Source organism: Eublepharis macularius, chromosome 8 (assembly GCF_028583425.1).
Source record: "Eublepharis macularius isolate TG4126 chromosome 8, MPM_Emac_v1.0, whole genome shotgun sequence".
NCBI classification, from domain to species: domain Eukaryota; kingdom Metazoa; phylum Chordata; class Lepidosauria; order Squamata; family Eublepharidae; genus Eublepharis; species Eublepharis macularius.
The window spans coordinates 36,979,128-36,994,924 of NC_072797.1; the positions used below are offsets into that span (position 1 = coordinate 36,979,128).

A 15,797-nucleotide genomic window follows, 5' to 3' on the forward strand; every position below is an offset into this window, starting at 1 on the left:
CATAACTGAAGCAATTGTTTGTTGAATGTGTGATTAATTTCAACTGCAGTATAGAGATACTGGAGCAGTTAATATTAGATTCTTTATATGAGTATGTGTATATAATATTGCATATGTTATGGGACTAATAATAAGCACTATGTGACTAATAAATACCACGCTATTCATATCAAGAATTTTCTAAATATTGGTCAAAAGTATGTATATGTTAAAAGTTAAAAAAAAGTAATATTTTTAGCTATATTTGAGATCTGCTGTAGGAAGTTCACCCGATAGCTGTATATGCAGATGTGACCGATTGCACATGTTAAAAATCCTAGAAGGGCTATATAGCATGACTATCAAGGGTTAATCCCTCACAGATTCAGAGTGAGTGACAGGCTAATCCCTGAAGGGGAGGTGAAATTGACAGAGTTCTTATGGAGACAAAGATGAAATTAACGAATACTCCGAGGAGCGATCTCTGCTGTCTCTATCTTTTTAAACTACATTTCCCAGCTAACAGTGCATCTCCCTACTCTTGAGCATCCCTGTGTAAGATGTCTCATGTAGAAAGATTCATGAATTCTTGACAGAGAGAGTCGTTTCAACACTGGCAGGAGAACTGAGAAAGCTGGCAAGAAGGTTTGGGAAGTGAATGGAGACTCCCAAATGGGCTAAGGAAAAGGGATAGATCTTCTAAGGAGAGGTGATTTTCCCTACTCTGTCAGTTCTGGAGAGTAAAGAGATCCCTAGTCAGGTGTGGTTGGAAACTGCCTGTGGAGACCTTCAGATTCAGTTTAACAACTGAAGGAAACAATGGTGGTTGTGGATTTTCTGGGCTGTATAGCCGTGGTCTTGACGTTGTAGTTCCTGACGTTTCGCCAGCAGCTGTGGCTGGCATCTTCAGAGATGTAGCAGCAAAAGACAGAGATCTCTCAGTGTCACAGTTTGGAAAAGAAGTTGGCAGGTGATTTTTCAAACACCAGGCTAACAAAATACTCTATACCTGACAATAGCCCTGCAGAGAAGATTAACATATCAAGCACCAGTCCATATGCAAAAGAACCTCCTCAGGATACAGTGAAGCCTCCCTCCATTAGCATTCCACACCCTGGGAAACTCTTACAGGATGACTCAGCCCAACCCTACCTTCCTGAGTAGATATAAATCACCTGCCAACTTCTTTTCCACACTGTGACACTGAGAGATCTCTGTCTTTTGGTGCTACATCTCTGAAGATGCCAGCCACAACTGCTGGCAAAATGTCAGGAACTACAACGCAAAGACCACGGCTATACAGCCCAGAAAATCCACAACAACCAACTGAAGGAAAGTACTGGTGTGTGGAGAGAATGCTGGAATGGATCCAATTAGCCTGCAAGATTGAGAACCAGGAGCAGGTGGTGAAACTATTGCGGCTGCAACATCAAGCTGGGCAGCGGAGGAGCTCTGGAGACGTACGATCACGAGAGAAAGGAAGAGGACGGGGCAGCCTTCTCCTCCCCAGTGAGAAGGACAAGAGGATGAGGCAAGGCCTGTGCCTGAGATGTGGTAAAGCTGGTCACTTTGCCGCAAAGTGTTCACCAGTGGAACAAACCCCCCCAGAGCCGGGGTGGAAGCCAAAGAGACCATCAGAGGGGTGGCCAAGGCCTAAAGCTTGTCTGATCCTGAAGAAGGTGATGGCAGCTGCGGCTGCCAAGGCACAGGAGGAGACAGAGGCCTCCAGCAGAGGATCATTGTTGGCTGGGGAGGGAGAGCTGGGACCACTGGTGAGAAATGACAGAGACCTGCTGTAAAAGGCACCAGTCATCAGGTTGCAGAGGATCCAGCGCCGTAGAAAGTGAGGCCAAAATGAGCTTTATTCTTTATTGTTGTCACCCTGCTAAATCTGCAGAGGGGGACCAGTATCCGAGTAAGAGCTTTTATTGACTCAGGGTGCAGTAGTGACTTGTTTGCCCCTGCTTTAGTAACAGAGTAGGGATTGGTAAAGCTACCAGAACCCCTGGCATTCGAACAGATGGCTGGGACAGTAATGAAGGGAACCCCCCCCCCCCGGATACGAGACGGAATTAACCCTGCTAGGTATGGGGGGACATTGGGAAGAAAGGACTTTTGTAGTCAGTCCAACCACAAAGTTCCCCCTGGTATTGGGCGTGAGGCGGTTATATGACCATGATCCGTATGTTAGGTGGAAGGCGGGTGAGTTATGCTTCCCCTCAGAAGGCTTCCAGAAGCATGTTTGGGTTGCCAGATTGGGCCCCAGTCCCCCCCTCCCAGAGACTGTGTGTCTAACCATGGAAGAAAGGGATAGGATCCCCTCTGAATATCAGGATTTGAGTTTTCGAGGAGGAGGAGGCGGATGAACTACCCCACACAGGCCCACTGATTGTGCAATTGAACTTATTTCAGGACAAAAATTACCTAAGGGGAAACTGAACTCAATGAGCCCACGGGAAAAAGTGGAGCTGCGTAAATGCATTGACAAAAATTTCAATGCCGTCTCCATGTCTAATGCCTACCCTCTCCCGCTTATCAGAGACCTGTTGGGGGTGGTAGCTCGAGGGAAGATTTTCATGAAGCTGGACCTATGGGACGTCTACTTCAGAGTACGGATAAGGGAGGGGAATGAGTGGAAAACAGCCTTTAATACCCCTATGGGGCAATTTGAATATAGAGTGATGCCTTTGGGGCTCCGGGAGTCTTTATGAATCTAATCAATGAAGTTTTATATAAATACCTCTACAAAGGAGTGGTTGTTTATCTAGGTGATATGCTTGTGTATTCCCTGGATTATGCTTCCCATGTAAAACTGGTACGGGAAGTGTTGGAAACCCTGTACTGCCACAAGTTGTTTGCCAAGCTCTTTAAGTGTGAGTTTCACATAAAGGAGTTGGACTTTTTAGGCTATTGAGTGTTAGGTAAGGGCTTGGGAATGGGCCTGGCGAAAATCGAGGCAGTACCGGGATGGGAAGCCCCTAAAACTAGGCAGCCTCTGCAGTCCTTTTTGGGGTTTGCAAACTTCTACCGACCATTTATTAAGAACTTTACTCAGACTATCCTGCCACTCACAGACTTGTTAAAAATAAAGCGGAACCAAGCAGAGTGCTAAATTGGTGTGGACGGAGGAGTATCAAAAAACTTTTGAGGAGTTACAAACTTTGTTTACATCTGAACCCGTCCTCCGCCATCCAGATGAGCACCACAAATTTGTAATACAGGTGGATGCAAATGATGTTGCCATGGGGGGGGGGTCCTCCTGCAAGAGGGGATGGATGGGAAAATGCATCCTTGTGCTTACATGTCAAATTTTTTTTCGGAGACTGAGCGGAACTGAGCGATCTGGAATAAGGAGGCGGCAGCAGTTAAACTAGCCCTCTGCTCTTGGAGACATTGGTTAGAGGGGGCCAAAGTACCTTTTGAAGTGTGGACTGGTCATAGAAACTTGGAGGCATTGCGAGAGCCCCTTAAGCTGGAAGCAAAGCAGCTACATTGGACGGAGTTTTTCTCCTGATTTAATTTTGTACTTAAACATTTCCCTGGGAAGTCAGATTTCCTAGCTGATGCTCTGTCTCGCCTTCCCCAACATGATAGTCAAAGAGAAGAGGTGGTGGATACATTGTTCTCCCCTGCCCAGCTGAGAGGGGCTGTCATCACCAGGAGCTATGCTAAGAGAGCTGATCACCCTCCCTCTTCCCCCTCAGAGTGGGAGGAGAGAGTTAAAGCTGAAATGGAGAAGCAAAGGAGGGGGGGGGGAGAGCTGACTGAGCCAGTAGAGAAAGGAGAAAATGGCTGGTGGTACAGAAGCGGCAAAATGTACATCCCGCAAGGGTTGTAGGGGGAAGTGTTAAGAAGCTGTCATGATGCTTCTGAAAACTTTGAACTTGGTACAATGCCAGTTTTGGTGGCTAAAAATGAGGAAAGATGTGTCACAATATGTAGCTACCTGCCAAGTTTGCTTGATGGGTAAACAGAGAGGGGAGGGAACCATCTGGACTGTTACAACCTCTGGAACCCCCCTCCCCCCCAACCCTGGTCCATGATATCTATGGACTTTATCACAGACCTCACCCCAAGTAAGGGGAAAATGATGATTTGGGTAGTGGTGGACCTATTTTCTAAACAAGCCCATTTCATCCTTTGCACCAAGTTACCCACAGCCAAAAAACTAGCCACGTTATTCATGCAGCATGTAGTGAGGCTCCGTTCATTTCCTGATAAGATAATCTCGGACCGGGGCCTGTGGTTTGTTGCCAAATTCTGGAGAGAATCAATGGAGTTGACTGGCATTACCCAGGGATTAGCGTCTGGCTATTATCCAGAGACAGACGGGCAATCAGAAAGAATTAACCAGATTTTGGAGCAATTTTTAAGATGTTACATCAATTACCAGCAGGATGATTGGGCTGAGTATCTCGCATTCGCTGAGTATTGCTGAGTATTTGAGGAAAGCTTCAGTTCTAGACAGGTGGCACCTGGACCAAGGAATCTCTCCCCCTGTGATGGTGGATGGGCAGCCTCACCATGAAGTTGAAGCAATTTTGGACTCAAAATGGAAAAAGGGGAATCTATTTTATCTCATTTAATGGAAACACTTTAACCAGAATCACAAAGAGTGGGTCAAAGTGGGGGATGTTAGGGCTAGCAAACTGGTCAGTGCTTTTCACAAACATTATCCTGAGAAACCGAGGGAGATTTGATTTTTGGGGAGGCAGAATGTCAAGGAGGCCTGCGACCTGCCTGCCATAGTCAGTGATGTCTTTTACTTCGGGAAATGGGGGAGGGGGGGATAGATAGTTTGTAGTTCTGCGGTTCTGTTACTATTTTCTCTGCTATTGCTATCCTGCACTCAGCTGTCTTATCTATAGGTGTGGGGGTGGATGGAGCTGGAGGCACCTGGGAACTAGTCGCCTGACCTTGGAGCCTTGGTGCTTGCATCTCTTCCCCCTTCCAGCTTTCCTGTGAGGAACAGCGTGCCAAGACTAACGGACTTCTGCTCAAAAAAGGGGGAGGAGAAAGGAGGGTATAACTAGCCCACTGGGCCTTGCTCTGGTATTCCTGGCAGTTGCTTTGTACTGTGCTCTAATGGTGGTAATCTCTTAATAAAGATGTTTAACTCATCCAGCCTGGTCTAATGAAGTGAAGTAGTCTAGGAGAATCCTCTGGCAGAGCCTGACAGTTATTTTTGAATTTTTAAAAATGCTTCTGGTGCCATTTCTGCTATTTAGGGTTGAGGGAATGTTATAGCAGAGAAGTCCAGCTCTTGAAGAATAATGCCCACATATTTCTTGGTCATTGTTCTAATAGGCCTTTTAGTGGGGAACTTGCTCCTTCTATTGCTGCCTGCATAGCTGTTCCTGCCCCTAGAAAGCAACAAAGGGCCAAACCAGGTATATACTGGGAGTGCCAACCACCACCACCACGTTTATATACCACCAGCAGTATCCCTTACCCCCTTCCCTCTGCCTGAAATACTGGTATACTCACCTTGGTATCTAAGAAGAACTGTTTCATGCAAAATGCTTTTCATATAGAGTTTCAAGGAAAAATGCATTCTAAACTCTATCTTCACATTTCTTTACAGCTTGACAGTATATTATCGCCTCCATCAATGCCATTTAGAAAATCGAGCAACCCTGAGGTTTCTTCTGGCCCTGGCAAATCATTGAAATTTAAAAGGCAGCTGAGTGAAGATGGGAGACCTTTTAGAAGAGGAAGCCTTGGAGGAGCTCTGACTGGTGGGTATAATGAAAACCGCAAATGAAGAGTTTGGAGTACGAAGCACATACTTATCCTTAAACAGAGAGAGCTGTGCTATGCAAACATGCACCATTTAAAAATCCATACAATTGATGCTCAAATTCTTGCCCCTATTCTAGCTTGATATTCTGTTTCTTGAAAAACAGCCAGTAAGATGCTTTATGAAAGATATTTAATTGATTGTCGAAGGCTTTCATGGCTGGAGAACGTTAGTTGTTGTAGATTTTTTGGGCTATATGGCCGTGGTCTTGGCATTGTAGTTCCTGACATTTCACCAGCAGCTGTGAGTGGCATCTTCAGAGGTGTAGCACCGAAAGACAGAGATCTCTCAGTGTCAATGTGTGGATTGGTCCACCAATCCATATGCAAAAGAACCTCCTCAGGATACAGTGAAGCTTCCCCCCATTAGCATTCCACATCCTGGGAAACTTACAGGATGACTCAACCCAAACCCACCTTCCTGAGAAGATATAAATTACCTGCTAACATCTTCTCCACACATTGACACTGAAAGATCTCTGTCTTTCGGTGCTACACCTCTGAAGATGCCAGTCACAGCTGCTGGCGAAACGTCAGGAACTACAATGCCAAGACCACGGACATATATCCTGGAAAATCTACAACTATTTAATTGATTGTTTGTACATCTCCAGGATTTGGAAGAAGTATACTGTCTTTGATGGCACAAGTTGGTGAGATGCTGGAGATACATATTTTATTTTTTTTGAAAAAGCAAGATTGGATGGCCCTGATTTAGGTTGGGGCTGTGATGACATTGTGGTAAAGGGAGTTGTTTTCTGAAAGAATTTCCCTACCCCTTGAGCTATTATTAGTTCCTAATTAGGAAAAAAAGACTATAAAAATGGAGTTTTTGTAATGTTAAGGGCCACTACTAGATCATGTCCAGTGCCATCTTAAGCATTTGTACTATTGTAAAGTGCCACTGGGCTTTTATTTTGTTATAGAAGACTAACATGGCTATGCCTCTGCAGCCCTTCTGTTAGATCCATTGACGTCAATTGATGTAGAAGAATGTATCTCTCTTTAAGATCGCGCTGTTAAATCAGCTAATAAGACCTTTAAAAAGCACAACCCTTGCTATGGAGACTAACAGACTTTTTGGGCAAGCCATGCCACAGTCTGTTTTTCGTTTGTGTATAGTTTGTTACTAGTAGATGGCTGAAGTGTTTGTATTTTGAGTAAACAGTTTTTAAAATATTTATTTACATGTGTTATTTATGGTGCACCTTCTCACTGAGACTCAAGGTATATTATACAGTGTAGTACGGTATGTACACACAAATTTGCAAAGATTTAAAACCAGCAGAAATCCAATACAGAGCTGAAGAAATGCTGAAACAGAAGCAGTTCTAAGACATATTAAACAATATGTGCTAACCAGTAAGATCATACTTATAGCAATAGTAGTAAAGTCTGTGGTCTTTCATACTTACACCAGTAGTAGAAAAGTCTATAGTCCTTGCCCATCCATTTACTGATGAATCTCTTTGAGACCACTTTCTTATAATACAGTACGAACTCCATTGAAAGTGAGGAGTTTGATGTCCTTCTAGTTCTCTGCTTTCCCAACCAGCATTACTTCTGTTTATGTTTGCTTTTAGTTATTTGACCACAGCTGTCAGGCAGTGATCCAAGATCTCTACTGCATCCCAGGGTGCTTTGGATAGTGAGATATAGAGCTTGATATCATCTGCGTATTGATGGCATCCAGTTCCATAGCTACAAATAAATTCTCCTAAAGGATTTACATAGACTAGGGGTGTGCGCTTCGGGTTTTCAATTCGGGTAAAATACCCAAATCGGACCCGATCTGTAAAGATTCAGGATATCTGGCCCCGATTTGGAAATCCCGAATCAAAGCTTTCTGAAGCATTTGTAATGCTTTGGAAAACTTCGGGGCTGAGTTTAAAGGGCCCCACCGCTGCTTGCAAGCAGCGGTGGGGTCCTTTAAACATCACCCCAGCCCCCCCCCCCGACTTACCTTGTTGGTGGCAATGGTGGCTCCGGCCCTCCCTGCTGCCCACTGGGCCATGGGGCCACAGAGCGGCGGCGGAGGAGGAGAAAGCCCTTCTTGCCCCTCAAATGGCTGTGGCGCCACGGCGACCATCTGAGGGGCAGGAAGGGCTGGAGGAGGTGGCTCTGGCCTTCCCCACCACCCTGGCTGCAGGCTTAGGAGGAGGCGGTGTGGTGGCAGAGGAGCCAGCTGGCTCTAGGCCGTCGCAGCCTCGTGCTGCCGCTGCCACCTCCCAGCTGAAGACCCTCCCGCTCTCTCTCTGCCAGGTAAGTGGGTGGGGGTTGGAGGGGTTGCCCCCCTCACTTCAGTATGCTCTGAATATTTACGGAGCATACCGAAGCAAGTAAAATACTATAATTCTGAAGCGGCTTGCTGCTTCAGAATTATGGCATTTCCGAATTTTTTCCCTGCTTCAGGTAAACCCGAAGCGGGAAAACCGAATCTTTTTGGGCTGTACACCCCTAACATAGACTCATAGAACCATGGAGTTGGAAGGCATCTTATAAACCATCTCGTCCAACCCTCTGCCCGATGCAGGAACAGCCTAAAGCATCTCCAACAAGTATTTGTCCAGCCACTCCTTGAAGACTGCCAATGAGGGGGAACCCACTGCATCCATAGGTAGCCGATTCCACAGCTGAATTACTCTTAAAGTGAAGAAACTTTTCCTAACATCCAACCAGTACCTTCCCTCCTGTATTTAAACCCATTGTTTCAAGTTTTATCCTCTGTTGCCAATAGGAACAGCTCCTTTCCCTCCTCTAAGTGATAGTCTTTTAAATACTTGAAGAGAGCAATCATGTCTCTCCTCAACCTCCTCTTCTCCAAATGGAACATTCCTGTGTCCCTCAGTCTTTCCTTATAGAGCTTGGTCTCCAGGCCCCTGACCATCCTGATTGTTCTCCTCTGCACCTGTTCCAATTTGTCCATGTCCTTTTTGAAGTAAGGCCTCCAGAACGACACACAATACTCCAGGTGGGGCCTGACCAGTGCAGTATATAGTGGAACAATGACATCCTGTGATTTGGATGTTATGCCTTTGTTAATACACCCCAGGATTGCATTCACCTTTTTGCTGTCACATCACACCAACTGCTCATATTTTTCCTATCCACCTGTATCCCAGGATCTCGTGCACACTTACTGCTACCCAGAAGAGTATTCTTCACCCAGTATGCATGCTTTGCATTTTTGTTACACTTACCTATGTTAAATCACATCTTACTCAAATCTGCCCACTTTTCCACTGTGTTCAGATCTCGTGGAATTCTATCCCTATCTTCAGGGCTGTTTGCTACTCCTCCCAGTTTGTTGTCACTTACAAATTTCATTAGGAATCCCTTCATGCCCTTGTTCAGATCATTTATAAAAAATTGAAAAACACTGGGCCCAGAACCAAGCCTTGTGGCCCTCCACTGGAGCTTCCCTCCAATCAGATGTGATGCCATTGACAACTACTCTTTGGGTGCGGTTATCCAGCCAGTACCCTAGCCATCTAACCATCCTAGAGTCTGGTCCACAGCCTGCTACTTTACCTATCAGAACATCATAAGGAACCTTGTCAAAAGCTTTAACTGAAATCCAGGTAAACTACATTAACTGCATTCCTGTGATCCAGTAAGCCTGTCACTCGATCATAGAAGAAGATGAAGTTCATCTGGCAGAACCTGTTGGGACAAATCTGTGCTGACTTCCCCATATCATCATGTTGGCCGTTTCCAGATGGCTTACCTGAAGCCGCTCTATGCCGCAATGTTGTGGATTGTGCCGGGGAAAATGCAAAATAACGCGTTTTCTCGCGCGAGTTTTGCGCGACGTCGCGCAAAACTCACTCAACAAAACACGATATTTTGCGTTTTCCTTGGCACAATCCACAGCGTTGCGGCATGGAGCGGCTTCAGGTAAGCCATCTGGAAACAGCCGTTGTCTTTCAGATGCTTGCAGATTGACACCTTTAATATTTGTTCCAGTATCTTCCCTGGGATAGAGTTCAGGCTGACTGGCCTGTAGTTCCCAGGATTGCCCTTTTCCCCTTCCTTGAAGACTGGGATGACATTTGCTTTCCTCCTACCTTCTTGCTCATCACCTGTCCTCGAAGAGGCCTGCAAGATGTTCAATAAAGGGTCTGCAAGCTCTTTTGAAAGTTCTTAAAGCACTATCAGGTGCACACCATCTGCCTAGGTGATTTGTACACATCCCATGCAGCAGGGTGCTTCCCCACAACTTCTCTGCCCATGTTACCTAGCAGCCCCGAATCCATGCTTTGTCTACTACCATCTCTTGGTGAACCTGTTTTCTCCATTAGGAGCCTGTTTTCTCCTTTAGGGTTCCCTGTGGAACCCTGCATGATAATTTCCACTCTGGAGCTAGCTGGCCTTCAACAGCAACACTTTGAGCCCGTTCCATGATAAACTATTTAAACCAGTCCAAGGCACATCCCTTGATACCCACTCTTGCCTCCAGACGCCTCACCAAGATGGCATGGTCTACTGTATAGAAGGCTGCAAATAGATCGAGGAAGTGCAGTAAAGAAACATGGCCTATGTCTACATTCAGGTGGAGATCATCAACTAACAACTCGAGAACAGTCTCTGTCCCATAGCTTGGCCTGATTTCAGACTGAAAAGGGTCCAAAGCACCAGAGTTATACAAGGGGGCCAGAGGTTGGTCAGCTGCTGCTTTCTCAATCACTTTGCCCAGAAAGGGCAGGCTAGAGACTGGGTGGTATTTGGCCACGTCATTTTTGTCTGAGGATTTTTTTGTCTGGGGTTGGAAGGTGTCCTGAGTTAGTGGCTGATTTATGATGGACCTCAAGGGCTCACTTATGTGGTCCTTACATGATTTTAACAGCCAAGATGGGCAAGGATCCAGTGCACAAGTGGTGGCCTTCACAGATGCCAGGATCCTGTCCATCAATGCAGCTGGTTCAAAGTGGTCCATACGTGAACCAGACAGTATATTAAGTATTTTTTCATCCACTCCTATATTACAGCGGGCAGCCAGATCAGAGCGTGTCTGTGCAATTTTTTCAGCAAAAAGCTTTGCAAGGACATCACAGCTAATTGTATGTCCTTGAGACTGCAAAGGTTCCATGTTTACATTCTCCAAATGACACAAACTGCAAATCTATGTGCTCTGTGTTCAGTTAAAGCCTAAATAGCCACAGTGTTCTTAATTAAAATGATGATCTCCCAGTGGATATTTTTAATTGCCTTTTTCTTGGAGACAGGGTAATCAGAATTTAAAACATGTTTCTGATAATAGCAAATATAATCATCAACTGTATTGAAATACCTGATGTTTTCAGAAAACTTTCATCTGGTTTCTGTATGTCTCTTTCTCTAAAATAGTGGAAAGAACGTATGTATCTAGTAGTTAAAAATATTTTAAAATTTGTAAGTGGAACTCCCCATCCTTAAATTAATGCAAAACAAAGAATGTATCAGTGTAATCAGAATCCTTTTCATGTAGCTTGAAGTGTATGCAAGTGTTATTAAAAACTTGACACCCATTGGACTCTCTGGAGAGACTGTGGTGCAGTGGTTATGTCAGACTAGGATCTGCAAGATCCAGATTCATATCCTCACTAGAAGCTTGCCAAGTGACCTTGAGTCAGTCGCACATACTCAGCCTAACTAACATCGCAGAGTTTTTGTGGGGACAAAATGGTGGAGAGAATGATGTAAGCCACTCTGGAGATCCCTTTTGGGGAGAAAGGTGGGTTATAAATTAAATAAATAAAAAATAAATAGCAAGTAAATAAAAAAGCACTGGAGATGCTAATAGTGCAAATGTGTTAAGAAGTGGAAGCCTGCATGTTTGAGCAGTTGGAAGCTCCCTCTGTTTGCCTGGGTCTGTCTTATTTAGTATATTTTCCCTCCACCTTTCCTCTTAACGAGTTCAGCGTGGTTCTCTACTCCTCCATTTTATCTTCACAATTATTTTGTGAAGTAGGTTAAGAGAGAAAGAGAGACTGACCCAAGCTCACACAGTGAATTTTATGGAAAAGTGAGGACTTGAACCTGGGTCTTCCAGTCCTAGTCCAGCCTTCAAACCATTATGCCACACTGTTGTAGTGTCTTGCATGTTTCACAGGCTATATTCATTTGATCTGCTCTCCTCAAGAATTTTTTATGCTGCCACCTCACTAATAGTGCAGTCCTAAGCAGACTTACACCCTTTTAAGTCAATTGAAATCAATGGATTTAGAAGAATGTAACTTTAGGATTGCACTATACCGTATCAGATACGTTTGGGTAATTACTCAAAGATACACATTTCATAAGACTGAACATGTGATTCTGTCAGCCTGTTTTCATAGAGGCATAGAAGAAACAGCCCTAGAGCATCCACCCTTTATAGCCATTGTAGGACTTCTGTTTCTCCAAGACTTCACCCTCTGAAGCTGCGGTTTCCTCCTAGGCACTGTTCTCTGAATAGTTTGTGTTGTGGTGGTAGGGGGAGGGATTCTGATTTATAGGACTAATAAATAAATAAGTAAAGCCCCCCTCATGTTCAGCATAAACTGGAGGTATATAGATAATGTATAGAGAGGTGTGTATAATATGATCTTATGCCATATGAAAACCTGTATAGTAAAATTTTAGCTTCTGTTTGAGTATAATATGTTCCCTTTCATGAGTGAATCCTTTTTAGAGGAAATTATGATTTGTAGCAAACGGATACATTTACTCTTCCTTTAGCTGCCTTCTCTCAGTTGTTTCAGTGGGAAAAGTTGTCCGTTTTCCTGATTGGTCTGTTGATCGAAGAACAAAATTCTAGAGTGAAATTCCATATATTCTTCATTTAGATACACTCTCAGATATATTTAGCTGTCTATCTTGAAGCTAGTATTGCTCTCCAGAGAGAAACTTGTCAATCATGTTACTATGTAATATTAATAAATTCTAAATTCAAGAGTACTGGGAGGCTGACAGCAATTTCTAAGGTACAGCGTGGGCAGCCATTTTGATTTTACTTTCTAAATTGCTTATATATTTTAAATTTGGCTTTATATGAACAGCAGATTACAGATTGAAATTAAGTACATTATTAGTAATTGAAATAATCATGCTGATACATTACTATTCATGACTTGAGCTGGGTTAAAATCAGATTCTTAATGTGTTTTATAACAATCTAATACAGAAAATGAAACTATTGAACCCTTTTTTCTCTACTGTGGAGGAGCAAAACTGGTTAAACGCAAAGCTCCTTTGCTGCAGTGAATGGGTTTCTTAAGTTGAAGCAACTTCAAAGAGCTTTATACAATCACTTGGGCTTGGTCTTAAATTGTCAGAATCAAGAATACTCTACAAGCTTACTTAACTGTGCAAAGAGTAGAATTCAGAATAGAAAATGGTTTTTAAATGTGCTTGAAATGGAGGACATTGTGCCTAAACAGGCTCAGAAAGTAAAATGCAAGTATGAATTTACTTTCTTCCTAGTAGGCATTATCTGAAACTGTTATATTATTTTTGTGTTATACAAGTTTTAACTTGCCCAGGTATTCCAGGCTGCTGGAGTGTACTTTAACTCAGCCCTCTCATAGGGCTGCCAAGTGCTAAATGCAGCTGCGCGAGTAATTGCAAGGGTCCCAATTAGGGAACATATAACACCTATACTACGCCAGTTGCACTGGTTACTAGTTGAGTACCGGGTCCGGTTCAAGGTTTTGGTGTTGACCTATGAATCCCTATGCGGACTGGGTCCAGCATATCTGCAGGACCACCTCTCCCCATTTGTACCCCAGAGGATGCTTCGTTCAACAAATAAACAACTGTTGGTGGTCCCTGGCCCAAGAGAGGCCCATCTGGCCTCGACCAGAGCCAGGGCCTTTTTGGTCCTGGCACCGACCTGGTGGAACTCTCTGAGGAAACCAGGGCCCGGCAGGATTTATTATCTTTCCGTCGGCCTGTAAGACAGAGATGGTGGAGGCTAGGTTGGGCCCCCACTGGCCACACTTAAGATCTATCCACCACCCTACATATGAGCCAGGGCTTGAAAAGCAGTATTTTATCATCGCCATCTGAAAAGAAGCTGTATTGTATAAGGTTGTTTTAATGTTATTTGTTTACTGTTTTATCTGTTTTTAACTGTATTTATGTAAATTGAAATGTTGTACTTCGCCCTGAGCCCGCCTGGTGGGGAGGGCAGACTAAAAATCTCATCTAATAAATAAATAAATATTACACATAGGTACTCTGCATGTGCAGGTCTGTGAAGTGAGAAAACTCCAGCACTTAAAGTGCTTTCCTGTACCCTCTCACTGAGATTTATGGCTCTGTTCTATGTGTGAGGGTGTCTTCCCTGAGTTTTTCCTCTGCCACTGCAGACAGTTAACACTTCTTCTGAGTATCTTCACTTACTGGTGTTTTGTTCTTTCCACGGAGTATGTCCTCTTTAGGCTCACAATCCACTGTATGCTCTGCAGGGAACAGAAAAGAGAAAAGATATTACATAAGGAGAAAAGATAAGAAATGTTATGTTATCAGCTTATTAGAAAGTGTGTTTAAGGATTTGCAGTTTGGTTTGGAATTCAGGATAAAATACCAAATTTTGGCCGATTTGGTAAAATATGGATATTCTGAATAAAAAAACAGATATTGTGAATTTTTACCAAATTTTCAGTAAAAATTCAGTGAAATTCAGCCATTGTTTTCTATGGGAAATCAATCTGCAGGCTATCTGGTGGGCTGGGCTGGGGTTATTTTTAAGCCAAACATCACCAAATTTTGGGGGAATCTATTCCTGACTGTCCTGTAACAGCACTCCAAGTTTCATGAAAATTAGACCTGGAGGCCAATTTTATGGGCTTCCAAAGAAGGTTCCCCCCCCCCCCACTTTCCATTATTCCCTATGGGGAAAAATATCTGGAGGGTATCTGGTGGGCTGGGGGGGGTGGCATTGTTCAAGCAAGCTCCATAAAATTTTTATGGGACCTACTTCTGACTGCCCTCTAAAGATTCACCAAGGTTTAGGAAGATTGGACTCTGGAGGCCAATTCTATGGGCTCCCAAAGAAAGTGCCCCCAGCTATTCGATTGTTTCCTATGGGGAAAAAGTCAAAACTGACTTCCACTGCAGAAACACTCTGGGGCCAAGATACACTCCCAGATGCAAACTGAGCTCATCCCAGAGAAAGAAGCAAACTGTAGCACAGGAATGAAATCCTATCAGAATCAAAGTGAAGTAAGGGGGCTAATATCACACCAGAGAATCACATCCATTCCACCCAAACCAAACTGAAGCAAGGGACACTGTTGCAACTTAGCCCAATAGTAGCAAACTGAAGCAAGGGAATGGAATCCCCTAAAAACAAAGTAAAGCAAGGGGACCAATATCACACAGAATCACACCCATTCCACCCAAACCAAACTGAAGCAAGGAATACTGTTGCAGCTTAACCCAACAGAACCAGTGTCATTCACAGCAGCCAGGCACTGGGTTCAGCCAGCGGGGAAACACCACAGAACAGAACCAAGCAGTACTCAGCCACAAGCACAAAACATTTCCTTGCTTCAAACCAAATTACAGAAACAGTTTGAAATTTGGGGAATTCTGAATTTTTTCTCCGATTCAGTTTTTAAAAAATCGAATATACCACCTTTTAAAAAAAGGCACACTCTTAGGTGTGTTAAAAGGGGTGTGTGTGTGAAGATAGACTCTCTGAGCCTCTGGATGTCTTGTGGCTGGTTGCCCTGCTGGTAGCTCCTCTTGTGGCTGGTAGCTCTTCATGGCTCAGAAAGCCTTATTTGAGAAATCTACCAACTGTGGATCCAAGATCCTACAAACAGATGAATATTTACTCGGCTTCCTTTTTTTTGGTAAAGAGAATGAGGTGATTAAATGCTGTAATTTTATGTCACAAGTTTACAACAAAGTCTACACAAACAAACAGGAAAGTCTTCCTTTCAAAGACACACAAAAAACAGGGAGCCGCCAGGCTCAAGGAAGAACACCAAGGGGCACCAATATGAAAGATTCCGTTGTTAATACCAAATACCCATACAATAATACAATTC

The 15,797-nt window shown here is 43.9% G+C and overlaps 1 protein-coding gene across 1 annotated transcript in view; it reads left to right on the forward strand.

Moving 5' to 3' along the window:
* The window catches only part of LOC129334539 (microtubule-associated serine/threonine-protein kinase 4-like), a 123,144-nt gene that overhangs the window by 57,236 nt on the left and 50,111 nt on the right, over window positions 1-15,797 (forward strand). The window contains exon 2 of the mRNA XM_054986699.1: window positions 5,564-5,717. Coding sequence (XP_054842674.1) covers window positions 5,564-5,717 — 154 coding nt within the window. The remainder of the gene's footprint in view (window positions 1-5,563; window positions 5,718-15,797) is intronic.